Genomic DNA, 25,996 nt, shown 5'->3' on the forward strand with positions numbered 1-25,996 from the left:
ACCCTAAATCCTAAACCCTAAACCCTAAACGTTAAACCTTAAACTTTGGATAAACTCTAAACCGTTGGAAAATCTTAAACCCTAAATCATACATTAAAAACTAAATTTTACTAACACTAAACCCTAAATCCTAATCACTAAACCCTAAACCCTTGGGTAAACCCTAAACCCTTGGGTAAACTCTGAACCCTTGGATAAATCATAAACTCTAAATCAAAAATATTTAAAATTAAACCCTAGAGTTTATGATTTATCCAAGGGTTCAGAGTTTACCCAAGGGTTTAGGGTTTACCCAAGGGTTTAGGGTTTAGTGATTAGGATTTAGGGTTTAGTGTTAGTAAAATTTAGTTTTTAATGTATGATTTAGGGTTTAAGATTTTCCAACGGTTTAGAGTTTATCCAAAGTTTAAGGTTTAACGTTTAGGGTTTAGGGTTTAGGATTTAGAATATAGGGTTTAGTATTTTGCTGAAGATTTAACAATATTAATTTATTTATTTTTTGTAACTATTTTTATGTATTTTTATTATTTTATTTAAAAAATATAATCGAATTTGGATATTCAATTTTATTTCTTTTTTTAAAAGATATCAAATATCAAATAGTCAAACATTGTTGTTTGGTGAACCTAGAGGTTACCAAAAATTTCTCATTATATTGTGCGCTCCGGATGGGATTGTCGAGATATTTGCAGAGGTAACATCTTTAATAAATCTAAATATATATATATATATATATATATATATATATCAAAGTGAAGACATCTGAAGTTGAAATATTGATATCTTCTATATTTCAATATAGTTTTTAGCGTATTAATCAATTTTCGTTTGTTAAACAAATTAGTTTGTTTTGTTGAAAACATTAATAAAGTCTTATTTGAATACATGTTGCAGTGGAGGGGGTGGGAGGAAGATGAACTACAACAACAAGAGAAGATGGTACACCCTCGCTACTGAAAGACGCTTAGAGGGATTAGATACTCGTTCCTTTCTCTCTTCGACCCCTCAGAAACAACAACAAGCTCATGCATTCAGATTCACATTCTAATTATCCACTCAAACATGTAGCTCCTCCAACCACGGGTCTGACCAAACATAAACGTGATGGCCTGAACCGAGGACTAACCAAGAACACGTAAATGTAGCAGGCAATTATATCGATCCCTTAACGTATTAGACTATTAATTAGGATTAAGCTGGAACTCCTATCTGATGGATTAAAAACAATGAACATATGATTGCACTGTAAGCACGACTATTCGAAGATCCGCAATAATACGCACATAACGTTATTGCAATTACGTAGCTTTAACATTCATCAGATAACTAATAATACACTTGGGTATATAAACGACTACTAATATACATTTTCGAAATGATTTAATTTTAAGCAAGGAAGAAGATGGTGAAAAAAGAGGCTAACGATTGAGTGCAACAGAGAGGGCTACACCAAGGACGAGCCATGCCCCAATGAAGTATCCAAGAATCCTCGTTGGTCCTACATCTTCTGGTTCCTGTACTCATTTCTCCCCAAGCTCATTAGTATATTAATATTAAAGCCGATCTCAAAAGAGAGCGGACTGCATATCTACCTGTGGAGGCGGCTCTTCCCTGGACGGTTCCATGATGTCAACCTCGAACGGCCAAATGTACCGCTCTGCTTTTTCGCTTCTGGCTAGACTCCAATCATACATTCTCCTCTCTTCCACGGACGACAAAATCGTATACGAGTCCTAAAATGCATATGATTCCCATGAATTCTCACTCACAGAGATGATATGAGAAAATTCAAAAAGGTTTGGCATGTTTTTTTGTGTTTACTTTGACAAGCTCCATCTTGTTCTTGAGTTGCTCTTCTTCTAACCCTTGTTCCATTAGCTCCTTAACTCTATCTTGGTAACCAATTTTTACCTGATAACAAAACAAAACAAAAAAAAAAACAGTTTCATTTTTAACTATTTGCTAATATGAATCAGATTCTCTACTTGATGATATCAATTAGAGGAAACAAAACTTGTATAGCAAGTCATAACATAAATTTTTTTTTTTTTTTTGTAAAAGGCATAACATAACATAAATTTTATAAATAAAATCAAATAAACCTGATCATAAGAACAGTTTCTGAGAAGTCCAAGCCGACCGTAGTGATCCACATCTGTAATGGCTGCATACTAATCCAAACCGCTATCAATGTTTTTTCTTCCACGTCCAACATTCAAAAAAAAGAAAAAAAACAGAGAGATTACGAAGGCCACGTAGAGCACGTTCGACGTTGAGAGCAGAGATCAAAGATGGCGTCTCTTTCGGCGCCTCATCGACGGCAGTGCTAGATCCACCGTCGGTCTCTCCCTCCGTCGACGTCTCACCGGAATTCCTCGCCGGCGAACAGATAATCCGTTTTGTGATTGTTAGCTTCCGCGGGAAAGAGCACGTGCTTGGTACGTGGTGGGGGATGGATTCGCCGGGAATGTGGACTAACGACAGTTGAGTCATCGGAGATAAGGAAGCCATGGCGCTAAAATGTTCACTCAGAAAGTGATTTCGATCCTTCAAATTTTACTTGATAACGGAATACGAAAGTGTCTCAGCCATAGAAACTCTTCAATATGGATAATAAATATATTTTAGATAAAATTAAAAGTTAGAGCATGAGTTAACAACCAAGTCGTTGTAGTATAGTGGTAAGTATTCCCGCCTGTCACGCGGGTGACCCGGGTTCGATACCCGGCAACGGCGTACTTTTTTTTTCCTTATCAAATAGTTTTTGAAACGCTGTCCTCTACTAGATTTTCAACATCTTTGCTTGATTTACTAATCCAGTAACCAGCAAAACACACATGTAAAGTAAAAGCAACATGAATGTTCTATTTTCTACAACCGAGGACGAGGAGTATACTGTATATATAACAAACACCTTAAGACACATCCTTCGGTATGCACAGAGTCAAAGCTGATGGTTTTGCATGTCTCTAAATTGTTCAAAAGAATTGAGTCCAATGAAAGAAACAGGAAACAAAAGAAGATAATACAGAATGACCAAACAGACTTGAAGCAGAGTCTTTTTTTCTTCTTTCTTATTTGTTGTTTAGACAGAGCTCTCGCCGGATTTCCAAACCACATCATTAAGTGTGGTCGAGAGCTTCTTGTAGAACTGCAAAGTTAAGAGTAGATGAACACATTGAAAAATCATTATCCCCGTAGAAAATTGGATGTGTTATTATTATTTACCTTATGGAACTCTAATGTATCTCCTTTTGTTTTCCGAACTTCTACCATATGAAGAGACGGTGATACTTGAAATATCTACAGAAAAAAAACATTATATACTAGATTAAGGTAACTTCTTTAAATCCAAGGTCAGTTCAGATTCAGATTCAGATACTGATTTAGTAGAGTCAAAAAGAGTAATGATTCCATAATGTACCTCAGTCGCCACTTTTAGGTTTCCCTTCCTTCCCGCATTCACGTTTTCAAGTCTCATCTGTGCACCCAAACAAAGTAGTGGTGACCAACACTGATGATGATAATTAGTAATTACGCTAACTAGGTCTTTAATTTTCTTAGTGTTCTAGTTTAAAGATTTTATTTTTCGATGGATCTACTTGGTGTTTGTGATTCTCAACTCTAACATGAAGCTGTTTTAGAACAAAAGAGAGGCAAATGCAATAATAGCTGATAGGATTTTCACACGATGGTTTACCTTATAGTTTTTCTTTTGAATATCGAAACCAAGAGGCTTAGAAGCTTCTTCAATCTTCTGGACTAACTCGTTAGCAGCGCCTGTAGCTGCGAATCTTGTTTCTCGCTTGTATCCCTGTAAGTTTTGAGCAATAAAAAATAGACTAAAACCTGAAACTGCCAAGAATATCTGCTCTGCTTTTGTGGCACACAAGTAGGAGTTTTCGCAGGAGAGTAAGCGCTATTAGTCTAAGAGAAGAGACACACCTCTTCTTCTTCAAACAAGTTCCCGAGATCCAAAGCTCTCGACATTGATATCAACTCAAAGGCATTCATAGATGTTGGCTGCTCCTCTTTCTTTTCTGTGACATGATGCTCCTGTTCATAGATCAACAGAGCCATTTATTCAAGTAACGAAACAGAAAACAGCTCACCCATAAATATGACTCACTCACTTCTGAATCTTTGAAAACAGCTTCTACATCATCCAAGTTTGCTTCTTCTTTCTCCTCGAAAACGGGTCGCTTGTAATTTTTCTTGAACCACGCATCTTCCAGAATCTCTTGAATTGAGATACGCTGTCAATTAGTACCACCGTTGAAATCAAGGACGAGAAATAATCCTCAGATGTTTTGATACATGCAAAAGATACAGCTAAAGTATTAAAGAGTCAAAAAGGAAATATATAAATACTTTGATGGACAAGAAGTAGATTGATTATAAAAGAGATTTTTGTGGTTTTTAACAGAAGAAAACAAATGAAGGATAGGTTTGAATCTTGAAAGCAATTTGTATAATGTATCTTACAGTAACCGGGTTTGGATCCAAGATTCGGACGATCAATTTCTTGGCACCAAGAGAGAGCCAAGGAGGACAAGTATATTCAGCAGCTGTTATCTGGAAAAAAAAATGAATGGAAAAGAAGAATCACAGATAATGGCTAACGGATGTAATTTCTGAAATATTAATGTACAAAAAGTCCTTTACCTTTTTATACAGCGTCATGAGATTAGACTCATCGAAAGGCAGATAACCAGCAAGTAGTACAAAGAGTATCACTCCACAGGACCATAAGTCTGCGGTTGCCCCATCATAGCCTTGATCATTAAGAACCTTGCCACAGGACCAACAAGCAAAGCTATTAGAAACCGCATGAGAAGCTGCATGACTAAGCATATATACCTCAGGAGCAGCATAGTTTGGAGTTCCGCATGCAGTGTGAAGAAGACCATCGCCCTGCCGAAACCAAATAAAATCCAAGGATCAGAATATATTGTATACACATAAGAACATGCAAAGATTCAGGATGAAAAAGATGTTTTCGGCCATAGTTTCTACTACTTTTGACAAGAATCTAGAAAAAGAAAAAGTGCCGATGTATTTTTTTATCCCAAATCTTATTGTAAGAAGAACCATTCAAATACATTATTACTAAACATCATGCATATGCATTTGAATAGGACGATGACAAATCAGTAGGAATTCAGACAAATTAAAGGATGCTTATAAGAAGAAGAAATAATTAACCCTGACTTGTCTGGACAAGGCACTCAATCCAAAATCAGAGACTTTGAGATTTCCTTGAGCATCTAGAAGCAAGTTTTCCGGCTGCAGTAAGAGAAGACAAATTAGCTTGCACTTTCAAAAACTTGGACCCAAAATTTACCGAAAAAGGATGTGTGGGGTACCTTTAAGTCTCGGTGGTAAACTCCCCTGCTGTGGCAGTAATCAACTGCATTGATAAGCTGCTGAAAATATTTACGTGCTGCATCTTCTTGCAAGCGCCCATCATGCACCTGCAGCAGTTTAGACGTAACGCAAATGTTAAACATCATAGATATAAAAAAAAAGATTCCAGTGGTAAGAATTGTGAACATTTATCAAGATATTTGATACATGCTTCAAACACCAAAAGATAGATAAGATACAAGTTATAGGGATAAGGGAATCTCACAATTTTGTCAAAAAGCTCTCCACCAACGCCGAATTCTAGGACAATATATATCTTTGTCTTGCTCGCCAAAACCTGGAACAGTTTCAGTTATTTCCTTAAAAGTTAGCTTTCCACTCAAAGATTAAAAGTTGGGAGGCGAGGAGAGAGACCTCGTAGAGGCGCACTACATTGGGATGGTTTATCAGCTTCATAGTAGAGATTTCTCTCCTTATCTGTATAAAAACCAAACAGAGAACAACAACAGCAACATTAAAGACGGATCTATATTATAAAATGATGTTTTAGAAACCAAGATTCACTTCAGGGCAATGAAGTGGGTATTACACCTGCTCAGACATCTTGTTTTTGAGAACCTTCTCTTTATCAAGGATCTTGAGAGCCACGGATTCTCCAGTCTCGGTGTTCTTAGCATACCTGACTTTAGCAAAAGAGCCTTGTCCAATGGTTTTGCCAACCTCATATTTACCAACACGACGCTGTACCTTGGGCCGATTCATCGCTCCCAGAGTTCAACTTCATTGTTTCCCGGAAAATGTTAAAACTCCATAACAGAAATATTCCATAAAAAAGATTCCAACAGAATAGAAGTCCTAATAACAGCCCAAACCCCCCAGAAGCATCATATTGTTAGAGCACACAGACATATGAAACTGTTAGTAGATCTCGGTGTTTACGAGATCGCCTAGAATAATATATGCATATGTGTATATATAATTGAAGTAAGATTCTCGAGCTAGCTCAGGAATCCAGCATCAGCATCAGCGACTATGCACACTTCAAACACAAACTAAAAAGCCTAAACAAAGTGATCAAACTATACTTAAATCACAACTATTCAAAAGCTGAAGATGGAAGATCGCATCGCAACAAACCTGCAAATATTTGGCCGGAGAAGAGAGAGAGAGCAAGTGGAGGTGAAGAAAGGACTTGCCGGAGCTCAGAAGTTGGTAGGCTGATTCTCAGAAGAAGAAGAAGGAGAAAATAATATATGGCGGAGGGTGAAAGATGGGAGGGGATGGACGAGAGATACGATGATTTTAGTAGTTTTGAAGCTAACAGACAAAAACTAATTCATTTCGTGGTGGGGGACTTTTACAATATCACACTTCTCTTCTTTTTTTTTTCATTTTCGTATGGGACACAGCCTTTACATCTCTCATTTCTAAGAAATTCTAATTTCTTTCTTTTTTTTTTCCTACCTTTTTTCTCTAAAGAATACCCTTCTTTTTGGTCCAATTATCTTCACTTAATTAAAGCAATGCCAAAAGATTCAGTGTTTTTTTTTTATATAGATTTGACTAGATGTGCACAATCTTTTTCTTCCTAATTCTTACTCTCTATATATGTGCATAAAATATGAAATTTTAGTTAAGATAGTAAATTAATCTAAATGATTTGATTTTCTTATCTTTTTAAAGGAGATCATGACAAATTTTATGCTCATATCTCTTAATCTATGCCTAGTTTAAAGTTTAAAATTTTATATATCCACTACTAAATTAATAAATGTCAATTTTAAATTAATATATTGCAAAAACCTTGTACTAAATATGTTTGTTTTATTAGTATTTACTAGGGGCATTGCTCCGCGCTTGCGCGGGGTTGTGAACAAAATTTTTGTTTCATCTCAATATTTGTTAGGGTTATGGTTGAGAGTACATTTTAATCTCTTGGGATTGAAACGCACCGTTTTGAGAAAGGTCGATATTGGCGATTCGAAAGGCGACTGCGACGAACGAACTCTCTTCACGATCTCCGCTGTCGACCGAGGCAGTAGAGATGGATTCAGGTGGGATTCCGGCGGATCCACCTCCGGAAGACAAGGCGAAGGGGAAATCTTGGGTGACAGCGGCAAAAGTGAAACAGGTTATGACGAAATACGATGTGGATCTATCGATCTCGGAGGGGAAGCATATGGTAGAAGTTCCAGCGAAAATTATTGAGAAATCGAATCATCTGTGGGAGGACTTCGTGATTGCAAGGTTTCTGGATACAGCACCCCATATTGTGAAGGTACACATGATTGTGAATAAGATTTGGGCATTTGGTGAGAAGTCTCAAAAATTGGATGTTTATGCGATGGATGAGCGAACAATGAGGATAAGAGTTCCAAGCGAGAAGATAAAGGGGAAGATAATGAGAAGAGGGATGTGGAACATAGCGGGGGTTATGATGGTGGCTTCAAAATGGTCTCCTGATGTGGTTGATGCGACCGCGGGTCTAGTTCCTCTATGGGTTCACTGAACGAACGTGCCGATGAGTATGTATTCTTGGGAAGGGTTGAGCTTCATGACGAGCACAGTGGGGGTACCTGATCATTTGCATCCGGAAACAATTGCTTGTGAAAACTTTGAAGTAGCAAGGGTGTTTGTAAAGGCAGATCTGTCAAAGGAGTTACCAGATAGAATTGACTTTACAATTCAGGGCAAGAAGATTACAGTGGAATATGAGTATCCATGGCTTCCGCCAAGATGTGTCTCATGTGGTAGATGGGGACACTATGAGACTTTCTGTAAGGGGAAAAAAAGGATTATGAGGAGGGTAAAACACAAGATGAGGAGAGTTCTGGTAGTACAAATAAGAATAAGGAGCAAGGCGAGATAAAAAGTGGAGAAGAAAAGGAAGATGGAGAACAAGAAGAACGAAAAGTAGTAGGGAAGGAAAATGTAGAGGAGAAGAATAAAGAGGATGTGGGAGGAGAGAATACTATTGAGGAGGGGGAATTGAGTGGATGGAAAACAGTATCGACTGATAAGATGGAGCGGAGTCCAAAAACACAAAGTCTGAATCAAGACCAAGTGAATATAGTGACGCCTTCTAGATTTGATGCTTTGAGAAACACTGATGAGAAAGGAGAAGAGGTGGATACAGAGTCCGTAGAAGAAGATATGGAGGAAGAGGAGGTTATATATCAAAGTAGGGTGGAAGAAAATATAGAGTCAACTAAAAAAGAAAGAGCAAGACAGATGTTACCAAGGGTGTCGAAGACAAATCATCGTGTGGTTATGCTTGGAACTTCTAATCATATTAAAGATACGAAAAGGGGTACTAGGAAAAATCACAAATGACGGGTTTCTTTTGGAATGTGAGGGGCTTCAATAAGTCAACTAAACATGGGGTTGTGAGAAGCTGGTTACTAGATACAACAATTCTTTTTGGATGCATTATTGAAACAAGAGTAAAAGAGAGTAAAGCGGGGAAGATTGTGGATGAGGTTTTTCGAGATTGGAACTTTATGGCTAACTATGAGCATAATAAACTAGGTAGGTTGTGGGTGGTGTGGAGACCAGAAGTGAGGATGACTCCGGTGTATAAGAGTGCACAATTAATAACGTGTTCGGTCTTGCTGCCAGGGGAAGAGGAATTTTTCTGTTCTTTCATATACGCTTATAATACAATGGAGGAAAGAAAAGATTTATGGGAAGATTTGAGATGTCATTCTGATGCAACTAGTTTTCAGAACAAGAAGTGGATGTTATTAGGGGATTATAATGAGATTCTGGATGGAGAAGAGCACTCGGGTTTTGAAGATCATCCAAGAATACCAGATGGTATGAGGGATTTTCAAGAGGTGGTTGGGTACTGTAAGTTGATGGATATGAGCTTTCAGGGTCCACGGCTTACATGGTGTAACAAAAAGAGAATAGGGGCTGGTTTGTAAGAAACTAGATCGTGTTCTAGTGAATGAGGAGTGGCTACATAACACAAGATCGTACAGTGTGTTTGAGGCAGGAGGCTGTTCCGATCATCTTCGATGTCGGATTTATCTGAAGCATGGAGAGAGTAAGAAGCGTAAGCCTTTTAAATTCACGAATGCGATAGCAAAGATGCCGGAATTTGTATCTCTCATGGGGAGGACTTGGAGGGAGTATGAAGCTATCTATCAGTCAACATCTGCTATGTATATGCTTACTAAGCGTCTAAAAGCTTTAAAACAACCGCTAAGAGAGCTTAGTAAAATTAAACTGGGTGAGCTACCAAAGAGAACAAGAGAAGCTTATCTGGAACTTTGTGGAAGACAGAAGGAAACTATGAAGGATCCTAGCCCAGAAAAGCTGAGAGTAGAGAGTGAAGCAATGTCGAAATGGCAAAGATTAGCTGAATTGGAAGAAGAATTTTTGAAGCAGAGATCAAAAATTCATTGGTTAGATGTGGGAGATGGGAATAACATCTTCTTCCATAGCTCAGCAAAAATTCAAGAAATCAGGAATGCGATTCATGAAATTATTCGAGCTGATGGTTCGGTTGCTAAGACAGAAGAGGAGATCAAAGTTGAAGCTGAAAAGTTCTTTGCTAAGTTTATGATGTTGCAACCAACAATCTTTCTTGTTGAATACCTTGGAAGCTATGGGTTTGCCAAAGAAGTTTATTGGCTGGATTTCTACTTGCATCACGTCTGCATCCTTTTCTGTTCAAGTTAATGGGGGAGTTGGCAGGATATTTTCAGAGCAAAAGAGGTCTACGCCAAGGTTGCTCTCTCTCTCCATATTTATTCGTTATCTGTATGAATGTTTAATCCAAAATGTTGGATAAAGCTACTCGTCAGGGGAAGGTGGGATATCATCCAAGATGTAAAAACATTGAGCTAACACATCTTTGCTTCGCGGATGATCTGATGATATTTGCGGACGGCACAAAAACTTCTATTGAAGGGATTCTTCAGTTTTTTGAGGATTTTGACAGGATGAGTGGTTTCAAAATCAGTAGGGAGAAGTCTGTGCTCTTTATGGCAGGAGCAAATCAGAGAGGTAACGATTTTCAGAGAATATTCAATTTTGCCACGGGAAAGCTGCCAGTTCGATACCTATGACTTCCCCTCCTCACAAAAAGAATGACTATCACTGATTTTTTTTCCTCTTGTTGAGAAGATTAGGAAGAGGATGAGCTCCTGGACAGGAAGGTTTCTCTCATATGCAGGGAGAGTTCAGTTGATAAATTCAATTATTCGAAGCCTTACAAATTTTTGGATGGCAGTTTTCAGGTTACCGAGTGGTTGTCCGAATGAGATTGATAGGCTCTGTTCGGCGTTCTTGTGGTCAGGACCAGAGTTGAATGGTAGAAAAGCGAAGATTTCATGGGGAGATATCTGTAAACTGAAACAAGAAGGTGGGTTGGGACTTCGGCCTCTTAAAGAAGTAAACCAGGTTGGTTGTCTTAAACTGATTTGGAGAATATTATCAGCTCGATCGCTATGGGTAAATTGGATACAGGTCTATCTGATAAGAGAAGGCTCTCTTTGGACGGTCCGGGAAAACACACAAAGTGGATCTTGGATGTGGAAAAAGATCCTCCAAAGTAGAGATATAGCGAAGCAATTTTATCGGGTGGAGATTCATAATGGACAGAGAACTTCTTTTTGGCATGAAGTGTGGTGTCCTATGGGTTGTTTAAAGGATATTGCAGGGGATGGAAGTTATATTGATATGGGTATTATGCGGAATGCTAGGGTGGTTGATTGCCTGTCTCATAGGAGGAGAAAGCATCGAGTCCAGATGTTAAATAAAATAAAAGAGGAAATAGTGAAGTTTAGAGAAAGCAGAACTCCCGATGAAGACGTCTCGCTTTGGAAAAATGAAAAAGGCCAGTACAAGAAGAGGTTCTCCACAAAGAGCACTTGGCTCAGTATTAGAGAGAAACACCAGCTTTGCTCTTGGTACCATGTAATCTAGTTTAAGCATGCCACCCCGAAATTCTCTGTAGTCACGTGGATTGCGATGCGAGGCAGATTAGCCACAGGAGATAGAATTCAGCAATGGAATAGTAATGCAGCGGTGGCGTGTATTTTCTGTGATGAGCCGCTGGAGACAATGCATCACCTTTTCTTTGCGTGTGTCTACTCAGCGCAGATTTGGGAGGCTTTGACAGGAAGCTTTCTCACTGATCAATATACTACAAGCTGGGAGAGGATCATTGAGTTGCTCATTTGGAACTTAAATTGGAATACAGTGCATATGTTTATCATGAGGTACTTATTTCAATCTACTATTCATGCTATTTGGAGGGAACGTAATAGGAGAATACATGGTGAAGAATCTTGTCCTGCAGATGTTTTGATAAGGAGACTTGATAAGAATATGAGAAACCAATTTACTGTGATTCAAAGGAGAGGAGATGAGGATTATAATGGGGGTATGATTTACTGGTTTGGAGTTAGTTAATTGTAGTTTGGATGGTTGATTGCTGTTGTCTAGCCCAGTAGGAGTGAGAGCTGGGGCTTCCCAGTAGGAGTGAGAGCTGGGTAAAAGCCAGTAGGAGTGAGCGCTGGGTAGGTGCAAGGGAGGAGTAGTTTTGGATTGGAGTGGAGGAGTTATTAAAAGTTTGTATAGTTTTTCCTTTCTGTTTTCTTTTGCCTTATATTTCGGAAACTTTAGAAAGGTAACACAAGTTGTAACAAGGGTTTTTTCTTTTGAATTAAATTTAACATTCAATTCAAAAAAAAAAAACAATACTTGTTAGGGTTATTGTAGCTATGAATTTTGCGTTTTGGATTGATCATTATTTTTCAAGTTTTTTATTGTTATAGGGTTAGAGTTGTGATGATGAACTGTGTATGCAATGTTCTCCACTCACGAAGGACTAAACTGTGTTAGTAATGTGATTAATATAGTTCGTGGGGTTGCTTGCTATGTCACTGAGACTTATTGTTTGTTTGTCTTTTTAATTTGTTATTTGTACTGTTGAGATTACATAAATTATATTAAGGTTGTTGAGAGTACCTTTTGTTTCTGGATATTTTTTTCTCCAGTTTAGTTGTGTAAGTTGTGTATTAAGTAATAATTTTTTTTGTTCTTATTATTTTAGTTATATGTTTTTTCATTTTTAAACTTGTTGCTTTTACCGGACCTCTAAAACAAATACATGAAGACTTGTAGAAATAACTATAAAATGAGTGACAATTAGTATTAGAGCCTTAATGGATTTTAAACGAATATATGTATTTCTCATAAGAAGACAATATTATTGGCATGTTGACATTGAGCATGTAAGCTATTTTCATAAGACAACAGGAGTTAGCAGGTGGAGATGTTGTTGCCGCCTTTGTGTCTGTTGGGATTGTCTCTTGTATCTCCTGGTGTGACTGTGTTTGTTTCTCTTTTATTTGATGGGTAATATGTAAACAAAAATCATTGTTAGTTGTATTTATCAGAGTTTGTAACTTACTCTGTTTTTTTGTTTAGGTAATTTCACTGATCTTGGTTGTCGTCTTCGTCTTCTTCGTAAGCATCTGCGAAAGTAAGTTTGTTAATTGTTAAATAGCTGGACGTGTAGTTTGTATTTGTTTAGCTGGCTCAATGTATGTGTCGTTGAGTTTTAGTTGAGCTGATTGGTTTGGTATATTTGTTTTGAAGTTTATTTTGTAAGATTAGACAAAAAGAGAGGTGATCATTAATGATTCGTCTTTTTTTGGGATTCTAGTTTTTGGTGTTTTGATTGTTTGGGTTATTGTGGTTTCTTTTAAACTGTAAAATAAAGATTTGTGTAAAATTAGATTAATAAGTAAGGAAGATGAATAGACGACCACAAATCTTGGGTAGAAAATATTTTGTTTATTGATGTTAGCACAATATAGACAGTAATATAAAATAAATTATGTGTTGATTGTTTCTTACGGATCAATGAGGAGACGGATAACGACTCGAGTTGTTTCTTTGGTGAGGTCAGAGCCCTGGACAGAACGGATTTGCCCAACCACATCTGCGAGTTTAAATATCAGTTATGATATCGAAACATAATATAAACCCAGATGCAATATGATAATATACCTGGGAGTTCTAAGTTTGTGTTCGCAATCACTTGGAGATTGTCGAACAGTCTAATCTTGACTGGAGAATGATTTCAGGAGCACCCGTGATGACTTTATCAATAATGGTTAGTGAGATGAAACGAATGAGGAATGAATGACAGTTATCTTGTACATGCTTGAGCACCTAGCAACCTCAAAACGAACGACTTTCACAATGTAATCTACTTTCAAAGATGACCTGTAATGATTAGCACGTCTGGCGGGAATGAACACATGAATGAATCACGGAATCTGCAAATAATATTATTCAACAAAGAATCAGGAAATCAATTAAATCAATTATGTTAAATAAGTGTGATAGATCGAAGATTAACTTAACTTTTCATCAAGTAAGAGAACCGCGATTCCCACAAACTCCCTGTCTTTCTTGAAGTTCAGGGAATTCCAGAAGCGGAGGAAGCCAGATGCTATGCTCTGACTACTACGACCAAGACGGAAAGACTCGAAGGTTGAGTGACGGACACCGGTTTGAGGAACTGGAGAGGAAGAGAGAAACATTTTCTAGAAGATGGTTAAAGCTAAGAGGAATCAATGATTTTTGTAGAGATGCAGATTGAGTTCATCAAAGATGAGAATCATATATATAGGATTTACAGAGGGGCTACAAATTAGGAATATTTATGATCAAGCGATTTAAGATGGGGACACGAAGAGTTCACCGGTGAAAAAATAGATTACAAACAGACACACGGCGCAACTCTGTAACTCAGACTTGTTTGAGACAATGATGAAAAGAACTCAAACTCATGTTAAACGACAACAGTTTACAATATGGGAAAATTATAATTATTGCAAACTTGAGCTTTTTTCATATAACATGATGAATCCCATTTAAAAATGAAACCTATAATACACTTGTATCCCCGACTCTCATAGGAAGCCGAAGAAGCAAGGGCTTCCGACCTTCATAAATATATATTAGGTTGGGCCATCAATGTATAAAGTATCATTTAGCTTAGTGGGATAAATGTTGGTGTTTATATCTCAATAACCCGGGTTCGAACTATAGGCTTGACACTTTTTCACACTTTTTAAAAGTGGAGCCCACAAAACGCTGACGTAGCGCGCTGAGGAGCGAGCAAAAAAAGTCAACAATTATAATATAGATCAGTAGAAAAAAAAGCTGAAAGAGAAAAATCATAAGGGCTAAGGCTAGCCCACAATTTAATTTGAAAGGCCCATTAGGCCCAATACAATAAACATTGTGCTCTCTTTATAAGCTCTTGCATATAGGGGAAGACCGAAAGAAAAGAATCAGTCTCGTAACTTTTGTCGGATTTCCCCCAAAAAGGAAAAAAAAAAAGCTAAGAAGAAAGAAAAAATGGCGGATCAGCTCACCGATGACCAGATCTCAGAGTTCAAGGAAGCCTTTAGCCTCTTCGACAAGGATGGTGACGGTATGTTATCTCCACAGATCTTCGTGCCTTTTATTGTTCGTGTACTCGTCGATCTTAGTTTTTTTTTTTTTTTTTTTTTTTTTTTTTTTTTTTTTTTTTTTTGATGGTTCTTGATCTGTATTTGTCTGATACAATTCGTGTTTGTTTCACTTAGAGTTCGTTAACGATCTAGCTTTTTTGTCCTGTAAACGATCCATGGCTTGTGTTTTTTTGTTTGCTTTCTCGCTGGATCTCGTTAGATTGAATGATCGAGATCTCATTCTACACTTTTTTTCATGGGACGAATGTGCAGCGATGAAATTATTCATATGTTGTATTCATATGTTTAGATTCAATTGTTGATTGATTGGTACATAAGGAAACATGGAATAAAAACAGAATATTCCATTTTCCTTTAACAATTTGACAAGATTTTTTTTTTTTTTTCTGGTGTTCATAAATGAAGTTTCTTTGTTAAAGTCTCTCTCTTTGTTGTGTATTTGTAAACATATAAGTTTTGTCTCTAAAGTTTGTAGCTTGGTGTGGTTTCAGGTTGCATCACCACCAAGGAGCTCGGAACCGTGATGAGGTCTCTAGGGCAAAACCCAACCGAAGCTGAGCTGCAAGACATGATCAACGAGGTCGATGCAGACGGCAACGGTACCATCGATTTCCCCGAGTTCCTGAACCTGATGGCGAGGAAAATGAAGGACACTGACTCAGAGGAAGAGCTCAAGGAAGCCTTCAGGGTTTTCGACAAAGACCAGAACGGTTTCATCTCTGCAGCTGAGCTTCGTCATGTGATGACTAACCTCGGGGAGAAGCTAACCGATGAGGAAGTTGATGAGATGATCCGTGAAGCTGATGTTGATGGTGATGGTCAGATCAACTATGATGAGTTCGTTAAAGTCATGATGGCTAAGTAAGTGAGTGAGTGTGAGAGAGAGAGTCTTACTATCCCTTGTTTAAAAAAAGCCTTAACCTAAAAAGAATGATACATTGGCTTTGATTATGGTTGTGTTCTTTAGGACATGTTTTTGCTTCTTTTCTGTTTTATTTGTCTGCTTCGGCTAAGCTATCTCTTTAGTGTTATGTCAAGTATGAACTTCGTGTTTTGCTTATCCTTTGACAATTGATATTCTCTCTTCTTATTTGTTTTAATCTCTGTTGTTTCCCTTCAATGAATGTTCTACAAAAATTGCTGCCAGAGAATATAGGCCTCAGCATTTGTAATTGAACCCAAGATCTGAATTCTGACCATTTGTAATTGAACAAATTGAATCCGTGATTGGCTACATGCCTATTGAAACAACCAGAAGGCTTCTCTTTACCGTTGAAATGTTGGTTGAGGAATGTTATCGGTGGATTTGATCTGTAGGGAGTAAAAAATATAACAAAGATGTACAAAAATGTTTTTTTGTACAGAAAAATGTATTGTTTGCTTCTTCAACACCCTTGGTTAGCTTTTCATGGCTTCACCTCTATAGCCAAACAACTCTACATGGATTTGCAAACCTCCCAGCTTCCCTTATATGGTCTCTGCACAGCACAACCAAAACATTCCGCCTCAAACCAAACTGGGACTTCATGCACAGCTTAGGTTTCTCAGGCATTCCCTTCAAGAACACCGGACTTCTAGTCGGAACGATATGATTAGGGATACTGAGTTTGGAGGAAGCTGAGAAAGAAGAGCCTAACGTATTGGCACCATCACTGCTGTTAGAAACACCAATAGCTTTCCATCCATCAGCTATGAGTTGCATAGTTTTCCTCGTGGGAACAACATTCTTCTTCTCCATATCTTTCAGAAGCTCTTCCGCCTTCCACGGCTGCTTCGCTTCCCCAAACCCCCACATGAGAGTCTCGTAAGTAGTCAGGTTAGGAGACAAACCAACCGTTCCACACATTTTGTTATACACCTGCATCGCCTTCTTCATCTCACCCGCGCTGCACCAGCCGCTTATGATCGTTGTGTAGATCACAACGTTAGGCCTAACACCGAACTTCTTCATCTGATTCAAGACTTGCTCTGCCTTCTCCGGCTCTCTGGCTCGAGTGTACCCTTTGGCAAGGATGCTAAACGCGTGTATGTCAGGATCTATTCCTCCTTCCAACATATCACCGTATATCTCCTCGCATCTTTTCATATCCCCTACAGAGCTCCACGCGTTCATTAGCGTGCTGAATGTAACCACGTCAGGTCTCACTCCGAACTCTTCCATCAGGTTTACTACCTCCCCAACTCCATCCATGTCGTTGCTGGCGAGGAAGCCTTTGACTAGAGAGTTAAAAACAAAGAGATTCGGATGAACTCCAAGTTCTTTCATTCTATAAAAAAACCTCAACGCTTCCTCCATCTTGCCTTCTTCGCAGTAGCCGTTCATAATGGTGCCGCAGGTACGCACATTCGGTTTGACTTTGCTGTGTAACATCCTCGGTATGATCATATCCTCAGCTGTGCACGTTGAACCGATCCTCGCATAGGCTCTTGCCAATGTGTTAAACGTGACAACATCCGGTTTCACCCCATAAGATTGCATTTTGTACACAATGCTCCATGCTTCTTCGATCATCCTCTGGTTACACCAAGCCTGAACGAGTATGTTACACGTTCTGTCGTTCGGTTGGAGCATCTCGTCCTTTAACATCATCTCCAGGAGTCTTGACGATTCCTCCAGCTTACCGTTTTTGCCATATCCTTTAATGAGAGTGTTGAACGTGCTCGCTGTGGGTTTACATCCACTCTCCTTCATTTTTTCGAAGATTTTCATCGCTTGGTCGAGGTTTCCGGACTCGGAAGAGGCGTTGATGATGGCGTTGAAGAGGATGGTGTCCGGTTTGAGGCCGTTCTTCTCGACTTTGGAGATGAGGGAGAGGAGGGAATGGAAATGCTTTTGGCGGGTCAAGGCGGTTACGAGAGTGGTGTATGTGATGATGCTTGGCTTGTGGCCTTCTTCGATAAGTGTGTTGAAAATGGAATGAGCTTCTTGAGGTCTCCCTCGTTCTATCAAGCCGTTCATCAGCTTGGTCCTTGAACGAACGTCGCCGCAAGTCGTACCGCCTGAACATATCACACAAGGATATGACCTCAATTGCACTGTCACAGCCTGTGAAGGAAAAGGATAAGTTATCTCAGACCTCTCTTCGTAAAAAGGATACGATCAAAGACGTTAATTAAGTATTTGAATCTGATTCTCTACAATCCAACAGGACCACTCTGCAAGTGAAAGAGCACTCTAAACATAAACAAGTCTAGAATCTAGACTCAAATCATTCTACATATATTCAGATGATTAAACCCTTCAACTCAAATCATTCTACATATAATTGGATAGATGACTGACTCACTTCGGGATCTTTGAAAACAGCTTCCACGTCAGCCAAATTTGCTTCTTTCTTCTCTTCAAACACGGCTGGCTTGTAATCTTTCTTGAACCAGGCATCGTCCAAAATCTCTGGAACTGTGATACGCTGGCATGATAACACAGTCAATTAGTTCCACCACTTAGTATGACTATAAATGATAAAACTACTAGACAGTAGATCATTTTACACTTTTGAACATTACTATAAGATGCAAGTGGGTATTCATGGGACTAACAGTTGCAGGAGGACCATACACTTTTGAACATTTTAGACAAATGATAAAATTACTAGAGAGTAGAGATCATTTCAGGTAGAATCAGCAAGAATGGAAACAACTAAATTCAGCAGATGAGATCATTTCAGGTAGATCATCTTACAGTCATAGGGTTTGGATCGAGGATTCGGACTATAAAGTTCTTAGCACCAGAAGACAGCCAGGGGGGACAACTAAATTCAGCAGATGAGATCTGAAAAAATGACAAAAGTGCAACATAGAAACAAGAATCACAGATAATGGTGAATCCTGGATATATGTTACAAAATTTCTTACCATTTTGTTTAGAGTCGTGAGATTAGACTCATCGAAAGGCAAGTATCCAGCAAGTAGTACAAAGAGTATCACTCCACAGGACCATAAGTCTGCGGTTGCCCCATCGGTTGCCCCATCATAGCCTTGATCATTAAGAACCTTGCGACAGGACCAACAAGCAAAGCTATTAGAAACATGGTGCAAAAACAGCATAGGAAGCTGCATGACTAATAGCATATATATACCTCAGGAGCAGCATAGTTTGGAGTTCCACATGCAGTGTGAAGAAGACCATCTCCCTGCCGAAACCAAGTAATTAGAAAGATCAGTGTCATGGATCTTATCAGATATTTGTTAATAACATCATTACTGAACTTTGGACACATCCATTAGAATCAGACAAGAACAACTAAGTAGGAACTCACGCAAATAAAATGATGGTAATAGAAACAAATTTAGTAGTTACCTACCATGACTTGTTGGGACAAGGCACTGAATCCAAAACCAGAGACTTTCAGATTTCCATGAGCATCAAGAAGCAAGTTTTCTGGCTGCATTGAGAGAAACAAAAAAAAAACTTAGGCATATCAATTAGCTGCACTTAAAAGAAACTCACACTACGAACTTGGTCCTAAGAGGTACTAAAACATTACTGTACTTTTAAGTCTCTGTGGTACAGTCCCCTGCAATGGCAGTAATGAACTGCATTGATAAGCTGCTGGAAATATCTACGTGCTTCCTCTTCTTCCATGCGTCCATCATTTTTCTTCACAAGTTTAAATTTAATGCATTGCTTTAAAACCAAAAATTAATATATCTTCATCTGATGAGGCACTTGATGCATAATTCAAACACCAAAGGGAGAGGGAAAACTCACAATTTTGTCAAAAAGCCTTCCGCCACTGATGAACTCTAGGACAATATATATCTTCGCCTTGCTCGCCAGAACCTAGAATGATATCAAACTTTTTAACAGATTTGCTTCGACTCCAAAGAGATCTCAATTCCTGGCTGGACCAAAAAAAAACAGAGACAGGTAGAGAAAAGTTGGGGCGTGGAGATGGACCTCATACAGCTGCACTACATTCGGATGATTTATCAGCATCATTGTACAAATTTCTATCTTTATCTGCAAAAGTACACACATCACATTTCCGGAATTAAGACAGATCTCTCTGTGAATCTCACTTGTTTTACTTCCAAGTAACGTACAAGAGAGGAGGCATGAAAAAAATCGGATGCTAATTAGGAAAGTGAATTTTACCTGTTCAGACATCTTAGTTTTGAGAAGCTTGTCTTTATCAAGGATTTTGAGGGCCACGGACTCTCCTGTCTCAATATCCTTAGCATACCTAACTTTAGCAAAAGTGCCTTGTACAATCGTTTTGCCAACCTCATATTTACCAACCCAACGCTTGATTTTTTGATCACTCATCACTCAAGAGTTCAATGATCTTCACAAGCTGTTACAGGATAATGTATCTGGTTATCTCTATAGAATCCAACATAACAGTCTCGGGGTGTATCTTTTCTCAGTTCACAAAAATTAAATGCAACTATAGGACATCCAAATTCTCCACTAACCAATACTCGTAAGCATATGTGTATACAACTAAAAGTGAGATTCTAGAGTTAATTACAAGATAAATCATCATAAATATTAGATTGTCTACACTTTATACAAATGGTAAACGCGTGAACAGGTGATCAAACCCTCCAGCTTTACCGAATCATTTCAGAACATGGAAACACACCTGCGAATTGGCTGGAGTGTCTCGAGAAAAAAAAGGAAGCAACCAGAGTTGAAATCGCATGCAGCCTTTCTAGAACTCAAAGCTTTGCAGGAGGATTCAAAAATCAATGGCGCAGAGTTCGGTTGTGTTTGTGTGAAAGAGAGATGGTGTGTGTGGGCCAATGCAGAACCAAGAAGCTCGAGAGTCGCGTGGAGAACAGACTCTCATCGCTTCTGCAACTTGATTGATCGGTCTCAATTACTCGGCCAATGCCTTCTTCTTCCTCCATACTCCATCGTGTGGCTCACTTTATCTCACGCTCTATCTTTTTTCTTTTTCTTTTATCTTTCTCTTATCCAAAATCTCAATTTATACAATAGATACAAACCAAAATGCGATGACGTGGATTAATGGTGAACGACTATAATAGTAACACTCTCTTTGCTGATTGGTTAGTTATTTTTCTTGTCACAGAAAATGATTTTCTATTTTACTGATTAAAAAAAAAACTATTTTTCGTAACCTGACTCGGTCTCTAATTCTTAAAGGAAACAAAACTATATGCGTGTCTGGTTACTAGACGATAAGCTTATAATAACGTCTTATTGGGGAATGCATTTCACAGTCTTTTCTTCTTTGTTATAATGAGAACTGAGAAGCTTTGTACATAAAGCCAGCAAACAAGGCAAGAAGAAGTTTAATAAACTCCGGAACTGTTGGGCACTCACTCACTATGAACAAAGTTCTCACACAATTTTTGAGAGATGAAGAGAGAAGAACAAGAAGAAGACGACGTGGCATTTGATTTCGTCATTTCAGTTTACCGTGTGAGGGGTTTGTAGAGGACAACAGTTATGTACTTAGACTCGAACCTGTGTGTTAAACCCAAAGCTACAATGGAATGAGGAGTCCATCCTTGCTCTATGAACACATGGTTTAGCACCACATGCTGTGGCTTTTTGGCCACGGCTGTTTCTTCACTTTTGCCAAGAAGTGTTAGATGCAGCTGAGGTGGCACCGCGAGTGGATCTTTTGTGTAATCTTCTGCGGTTGGGAGGGCTTGGCCGTAGCTATGATCAGGTGACGGTGGCGCCTCAAACTCCACTATGCTTTCTGGGTTTTCCGGCACAAAGTTCTGCGTAATGATTTGCGGAGATCACACACAGAGCAGAAGGACTAATAGGTTTAACATGAAAAAGAGGGTGTCGGAAAATTACTTACATGAACATCGAGAATGTTACAGACATTCCCCATTTCGTCTGACACAAAGGGCAAATCTGGGATGTGTTTGCATTCACCATCGACGATCACCTTGTACTGGTATATTCCGGATGGAAGGACCAAGAGAATTGAGTGGTCTTTTCCAGATTTCTGCAGCTTCTTCCTGTGGAATTTCAAAAATATCTATATGTTTAGTATGTATACATACCTATTTTATGGAATGCTCCTGAGAAACAAATCATTTTCTACCTTGATCTCCAACTGTCCCATGATCCTTCCACAGCCACATCATTACCTCCCTGGTTCCATGTAATGATAATAGGGATTCCTGGCTCTTCGAGATGATCAAAAACTCTTTGAGATTGGTTCCAATGGATCTTGTTAGGCGAAGGAGGGGCGTTTGCCCTCTGCAACGGAGCCACTGGAATCTGATACATGCACAAAAAAAAAAAAAAAAACTGAGACGTGAGATTTTTGAAACCAAGTGCGAGAAGAATTTGCGAATGTAGTACCATCTGACACGAAATGCAGCCATTATGTACACATGTTAAGCCTAAACAATGGAAGAAGTGACGCATAGTTGAGCCAATGGCGTTAGATGTAAGGTGACATAACAATGAGAGCTGAAAAGAAAAGGAGCGGAAATAATGAACGTAGCAAACAATAGAATGGGAAAATTACTATAATATAGACAAACCTTTACTAGCAAAAGGTATCTTACTGTTCCTACCAAACCATGATAAGCCAATAAATTCTCTCAAGTTAATTCAAGCTCTGTGTGTTTTCAGTTCAAAGGCTCAGAAATGAACAACTTGTCTACCCAATCAAAATGAAATCAAAGAAACACTACACAAAAGACTCAAGATGGGACATCACAGTTCACAGTTCACAGTTACAAATCAACACAAGGGCATCAGCAACTAGTAATGAGCATAAATCAGCAAGAAAATAAAGAATCAAGCATTGAAACCTAGAGCAACAGGAACTAACATACTATTTGACTAGTATAAACTTCTTCCACACTAGGCATGGCATCAACAAAACACCAAATAAGAGCTTCTGTAAAGCAAATTCTCTAGCATGATTCACTAGGTTGTAAACCCAAGAAAAGAAAAGGCATAGCAACAAGGTAGACTAATCATCTCCCTATGCTAAAACGAAGGAAGAATAACTTCCTAAATTCTCATCTACCAACCAGAGTTTTTGACTTCTGGAGAACCAAAAGATTAAGAAGAGTAAAAAGTCCAGTTCCTTTCTATCACTCAAAACAAATGCCAAGTATGAAGTAAGTATCTCATGCTTGCCCTCTTCACAATGATAGCAAAGAAGATTATCTAGCACAGAATCTCTAACTCTTTACACGCCAAGCCTTAAAAAAGCAAGGTTATATAAAACTTTCTAAAGAACCAGCATACAAAAACAAATCAAGTGCAATTCCGTTATACGAAATGAGTGAGTTCACTCATAAATATCTGGACAAATTAGTTGTTTGGATCCTTAGGCAAATCTAATGAAGATAAACCTCTCAGTGAGTGAAACACAAGAAAAAGTCAAGTCAGCTTTCTCTTATTCTACGAGAGAATCGTAACGAGTAAACTCTATTTCACCTTAGTTCAACAATGCTTCGAGCGGATCATCCCAAACCAAGCATCAAATTCACCGATCAACACAGACTATATATAGAGAGAGGGAACGTAAACCTGAGGAGCGAATGGGAAAGGAGAAGGAGATCGAGCGGGGCTTCCGGGAGGAGAACTGCTCATAGAGTCTGTGGAAGGAGGACGACGTTGACGACTATGGACTGAAGGATCGCCGCCGTTAGATCTCGCCGAAGATGATGTGGCATCTCCATCGACGCCAGAGACGGCGTCGTCTTCTTTGCCGTTCGCATTCCCCATCTGAAAGCGAGAGAGAGAGAGAGAGAAGCAGACGTGAAGAAAAATGGAGGGAGGAGGAAGAGGAGAAGTTTATTAGCCCTGGAGTAAGGGTTTAATTACGAGGAATGCCATTTTAAGGGCTCTTCTGAGAGATATCATTAAAATCCGTACCATATGGATGGATAAACGTGTGACGTGGCGTCCCAAAAGTATGATCCATTTATTTTTATTTTCTTCTTCCTAAAAAGAAATTATCATATCATATTTGCAAATTGCAATCAACATAGTCAGAGCATCATTATCCTGATATTAGTGGGGTTTTTAGTGTGTAAGGACCCACTTTTTTTAAGAAACCAGTTACTAAAACTACCAAATAGTAGTCGGTTTTTAAGGGTCTTTTACACTGTTCGCGGGTTTCACTGACATATGGCGGTTCGCGATTGATTCGTTTTTAATTTTTTTTTTTAATTCGAAAAAGTAAAAAAAAAAAAAAATTAAGAAACCCCAAATAGGATTTCTGGGATAATGATGCTCTTGGGCCTAAACTAATAGGAGGGTGTATTGAATTGTGGAGTTTAAAGTGTTTTGGTTTTGTTTTAAAATTCCATGTTATTTAATTAAAGATTTCTAATTTTTTTTAAAAAATCTCATGTTATTGAATATGACATTTATCTAAAATTTCCACAAATCACTTACAATTCACTGTTATTCAATTAACAATTTATTAAAACTAAATTAAATTCACTGTTATTCAAAGGCGAATAATTTTAAAAAGAAAAAACTTTGTATATTTCATATATAAAACCAAACTTAACCACAATTCAATTAATAGAAAAATAAATTGTTGAATAAAATTAATAAATTTTGTATTGAAAGTTGAAAACAACATTTATTTTATAACGACATTTTTTTTTACAACGACACTTAATATGAAAAAAGAATGAGTATTAAACATGTACTACTGAGTTTTATGTGAGTTACATTATTAAAGATTTTTTTTATCAACTCTTTAATCTATAGAGAACACCATGTCACCACACTTTATTCATCTGCCTTAACACTATTTAGAATCTTTTGTTTTCGGTTATTTGCTATAGTTACTTTGGTGGTATCACGGTATAAATTCCAAATTCAAGCAGGATACTGACTCAAAGGGAAGCTTGAGCTTGAACAAAACATTGTTGTAACTTTTTTTTTTTTTTGTCAGCAAACAAACATACTTATATAGACTCTGTGAACCAAACTGGTAGCTCCGCATCTATGTGGACTACAAACGAGAGTTGCTTTCTTGCACTGCGTGCTAGACTATCCGCCCTTGTGTTTAGCGTCCTTCGTATATGGATGAGCTCTGAGCTGTGGAACTTCTTTGCAGGATCTTGATATCTTCCAAATAACTTGCAAATGCGGGCCATTCTTCGGGTTCAGAAACCACCTTCACCAACTGAGAACAATCCGTCGCAAAAGTAACATTATATTGTCTTAAGTTCCTCATACATTCCATTGCCCATATGAGCGCCTCTATCTCCGAGTGCAGTGGGGATTGACCCGCTCTAGTATTCCTTGCTCCCATCAAACTGTCAAAACCTTCTAGAGTACTACACCATCCTTGTCCCGAAAACCGATCATTTTCCTTCCATGAACCATCCGTGAAACACCATCTACCGGAGATAGTGGGCAATGTTGCATTCACTACCAATCGGGTCTGATCAGATCCCTGTTCATTTTTAATTTGCGCCTCAGCCCAGAGGGCCGATTCTGTTTCCGCCAACTTGAGGGTATCGCGGGGATCAATATCCAAATTGCTAAAGACCTTATTGTTCCTTCCTTTCCATATATACCATAGGATCCATGCAAAATGATTATCGTCCATCGGTGGGGACACCCTCCAAAATTAATGATCCATATTTGCAAATAGTGATTGCAGGGGAAAAAAATATGGGTTTGACGGAATCCGTGACAATGCCCAAACCTAGATTGCCGGAGGGCATTCAAAAAAAACATGATTGATGGACTCCTCAGGTGCTCCACATCGTGCACAGATCGTATCCCCTTGAATACCTCGAGACCTTAGATTTTTCTTTACCGCTATGCAACCTGTAACCAATTGCCAAAGAAAAAGTTTTAACTTTGGTGGACAGCGCACTTGCCAACATTGTGCTTTCAATAAAGAAACTGATGGGCCATACTCTGGTGGTGGCCTAACTTTGTCTGGATACACTCATTCCACCTCATATCCTGATTTAACTGTATATATCACATTCATTGTAAAATGCCAGCCATCCCGATCCGCTGTCCGAAACCGGCTTAACGGTATACTCTCAATTATCTGCGCATCATTCGGGTCCACTAAAGTCCTGATAACCTGTGAATTCCATGTTCTTGATGTTTCATCAATAAGAGAATCCACCGTGAGATCCGGGAAAAGGTTGTGTTGATTTTTGTTTGCTGATCTCGGGCA

General features: G+C 38.5%; 5 protein-coding genes and 1 non-coding gene across 8 annotated transcripts; 2 read left to right on the top strand and 4 right to left on the bottom strand.

The window, feature by feature from the left end:
- Positions 1-1,256: 1,256 nt before the first annotated feature.
- LOC106315625 (NAD(P)H-quinone oxidoreductase subunit U, chloroplastic) lies at positions 1,257-2,583 on the bottom strand. The gene is made up of 5 exons (XM_013753418.1): positions 2,247-2,583; positions 2,103-2,164; positions 1,822-1,911; positions 1,593-1,733; positions 1,257-1,514 (listed from the first exon to the last, which is right to left on the bottom strand). The coding sequence occupies exons 1-5, from the start codon at positions 2,509-2,511 to the stop codon at positions 1,419-1,421; spliced, it is 654 nt and encodes a 217-aa protein (XP_013608872.1). The 5' UTR covers positions 2,512-2,583; the 3' UTR covers positions 1,257-1,418.
- An 81-nt stretch (positions 2,584-2,664) lies between these two features.
- TRNAD-GUC lies at positions 2,665-2,736 on the top strand. Its single transcript has one exon. It is a non-coding gene; the product is annotated as a tRNA-Asp (tRNA).
- A 218-nt stretch (positions 2,737-2,954) lies between these two features.
- LOC106317775 (CBL-interacting serine/threonine-protein kinase 26) lies at positions 2,955-6,748 on the bottom strand. Of its 2 annotated transcripts, none has more exons than XM_013755550.1 (15): positions 6,505-6,748; positions 5,959-6,145; positions 5,782-5,844; positions 5,633-5,704; positions 5,367-5,474; positions 5,212-5,286; positions 4,861-4,914; positions 4,666-4,791; positions 4,486-4,575; positions 4,134-4,256; positions 3,946-4,056; positions 3,701-3,814; positions 3,425-3,481; positions 3,229-3,303; positions 2,955-3,151 (listed from the first exon to the last, which is right to left on the bottom strand). In XM_013755550.1, exons 2-15 carry the CDS (start codon positions 6,127-6,129, stop codon positions 3,086-3,088), a joined length of 1,305 nt encoding a protein of 434 aa, XP_013611004.1. In that variant the 5' UTR covers positions 6,130-6,145; positions 6,505-6,748; the 3' UTR covers positions 2,955-3,085. The 2 variants fall into 2 exon arrangements, with proteins under 2 accessions (XP_013611004.1, XP_013611003.1); XM_013755549.1 differs by having other exon boundaries at positions 5,206-5,286.
- Positions 6,749-14,676: 7,928 nt separating this feature from the next.
- On the top strand, positions 14,677-15,973 carry LOC106317776 (calmodulin). The gene is made up of 2 exons (XM_013755551.1): positions 14,677-14,833; positions 15,365-15,973. Exons 1-2 carry the CDS (start codon positions 14,758-14,760, stop codon positions 15,736-15,738), a joined length of 450 nt encoding a protein of 149 aa, XP_013611005.1. The 5' UTR covers positions 14,677-14,757; the 3' UTR covers positions 15,739-15,973.
- LOC106317774 (pentatricopeptide repeat-containing protein At5g21222) lies at positions 15,922-20,779 on the bottom strand. Its single transcript, XM_013755547.1, has 11 exons — positions 20,462-20,779; positions 19,972-20,170; positions 19,774-19,836; positions 19,585-19,656; positions 19,366-19,473; positions 19,178-19,258; positions 18,953-19,006; positions 18,729-18,866; positions 18,556-18,645; positions 18,161-18,283; positions 15,922-17,919 (listed from the first exon to the last, which is right to left on the bottom strand). The coding sequence occupies exons 2-11, from the start codon at positions 20,140-20,142 to the stop codon at positions 16,294-16,296; spliced, it is 2,526 nt and encodes an 841-aa protein (XP_013611001.1). The 5' UTR covers positions 20,143-20,170; positions 20,462-20,779; the 3' UTR covers positions 15,922-16,293.
- Positions 20,780-21,024: 245 nt separating this feature from the next.
- LOC106312859 (SNF1-related protein kinase regulatory subunit beta-1) lies at positions 21,025-23,623 on the bottom strand. 2 transcript variants are annotated; one of them, XM_013750537.1, is made up of 5 exons: positions 23,362-23,623; positions 22,174-22,284; positions 21,911-22,089; positions 21,662-21,824; positions 21,025-21,575 (listed from the first exon to the last, which is right to left on the bottom strand). In XM_013750537.1, the coding sequence occupies exons 1-5, from the start codon at positions 23,557-23,559 to the stop codon at positions 21,261-21,263; spliced, it is 966 nt and encodes a 321-aa protein (XP_013605991.1). In that variant the 5' UTR covers positions 23,560-23,623; the 3' UTR covers positions 21,025-21,260. The 2 variants fall into 2 exon arrangements, with proteins under 2 accessions (XP_013605991.1, XP_013605992.1); XM_013750538.1 differs by lacking the exon at positions 22,174-22,284 and having other exon boundaries at positions 23,362-23,621.
- Between the last annotated feature and the right edge of the window lie 2,373 nt (positions 23,624-25,996).

This window comes from Brassica oleracea, chromosome C9 (assembly GCF_000695525.1).
Source record: "Brassica oleracea var. oleracea cultivar TO1000 chromosome C9, BOL, whole genome shotgun sequence".
Lineage (NCBI taxonomy): Eukaryota > Viridiplantae > Streptophyta > Magnoliopsida > Brassicales > Brassicaceae > Brassica > Brassica oleracea.

What these genes read in the sequence shown, in the direction of transcription:
- LOC106315625 (XM_013753418.1), bottom strand. Translation starts at nt 2,511, where the DNA reads ATGGCTTCCTTATCTCCGATGACTCAACTGTCGTTAGTCCACATTCCC. An exon ending in GAAACTGTTCTTATGATCAG is followed by an intron (nt 1,912 to 2,102) that starts GTTTATTTGATT and finishes TTTTGTTATCAG; the next exon opens with GTAAAAATTGGTTACCAAGA. An exon ending in ACAAGATGGAGCTTGTCAAA is followed by an intron (nt 1,734 to 1,821) that starts GTAAACACAAAA and finishes TATGCATTTTAG; the next exon opens with GACTCGTATACGATTTTGTC.
- LOC106317775 (XM_013755549.1), bottom strand. Translation starts at nt 6,129, where the DNA reads ATGAATCGGCCCAAGGTACAGCGTCGTGTTGGTAAATATGAGGTTGGC. An exon ending in TCATGACGCTGTATAAAAAG is followed by an intron (nt 4,576 to 4,665) that starts GTAAAGGACTTT and finishes TTTTTTTTCCAG; the next exon opens with ATAACAGCTGCTGAATATAC. An exon ending in TGGATCCAAACCCGGTTACT is followed by an intron (nt 4,257 to 4,485) that starts GTAAGATACATT and finishes ACTAATTGACAG; the next exon opens with CGTATCTCAATTCAAGAGAT.
- LOC106317776 (XM_013755551.1), top strand. Translation starts at nt 14,758, where the DNA reads ATGGCGGATCAGCTCACCGATGACCAGATCTCAGAGTTCAAGGAAGCC. An exon ending in CTTCGACAAGGATGGTGACG is followed by an intron (nt 14,834 to 15,364) that starts GTATGTTATCTC and finishes GTGTGGTTTCAG; the next exon opens with GTTGCATCACCACCAAGGAG.
- LOC106317774 (XM_013755547.1), bottom strand. Translation starts at nt 20,142, where the DNA reads ATGAGTGATCAAAAAATCAAGCGTTGGGTTGGTAAATATGAGGTTGGC. An exon ending in ATGTAGTGCAGCTGTATGAG is followed by an intron (nt 19,657 to 19,773) that starts GTCCATCTCCAC and finishes ATATCATTCTAG; the next exon opens with GTTCTGGCGAGCAAGGCGAA. An exon ending in GAAGGCTTTTTGACAAAATT is followed by an intron (nt 19,474 to 19,584) that starts GTGAGTTTTCCC and finishes AAACTTGTGAAG; the next exon opens with AAAAATGATGGACGCATGGA.
- LOC106312859 (XM_013750537.1), bottom strand. Translation starts at nt 23,559, where the DNA reads ATGGGGAATGCGAACGGCAAAGAAGACGACGCCGTCTCTGGCGTCGAT. An exon ending in CTTTCCCATTCGCTCCTCAG is followed by an intron (nt 22,285 to 23,361) that starts GTTTACGTTCCC and finishes TTTTCTTTTCAG; the next exon opens with CTCTCATTGTTATGTCACCT. An exon ending in GCTGCATTTCGTGTCAGATG is followed by an intron (nt 22,090 to 22,173) that starts GTACTACATTCG and finishes TGCATGTATCAG; the next exon opens with ATTCCAGTGGCTCCGTTGCA.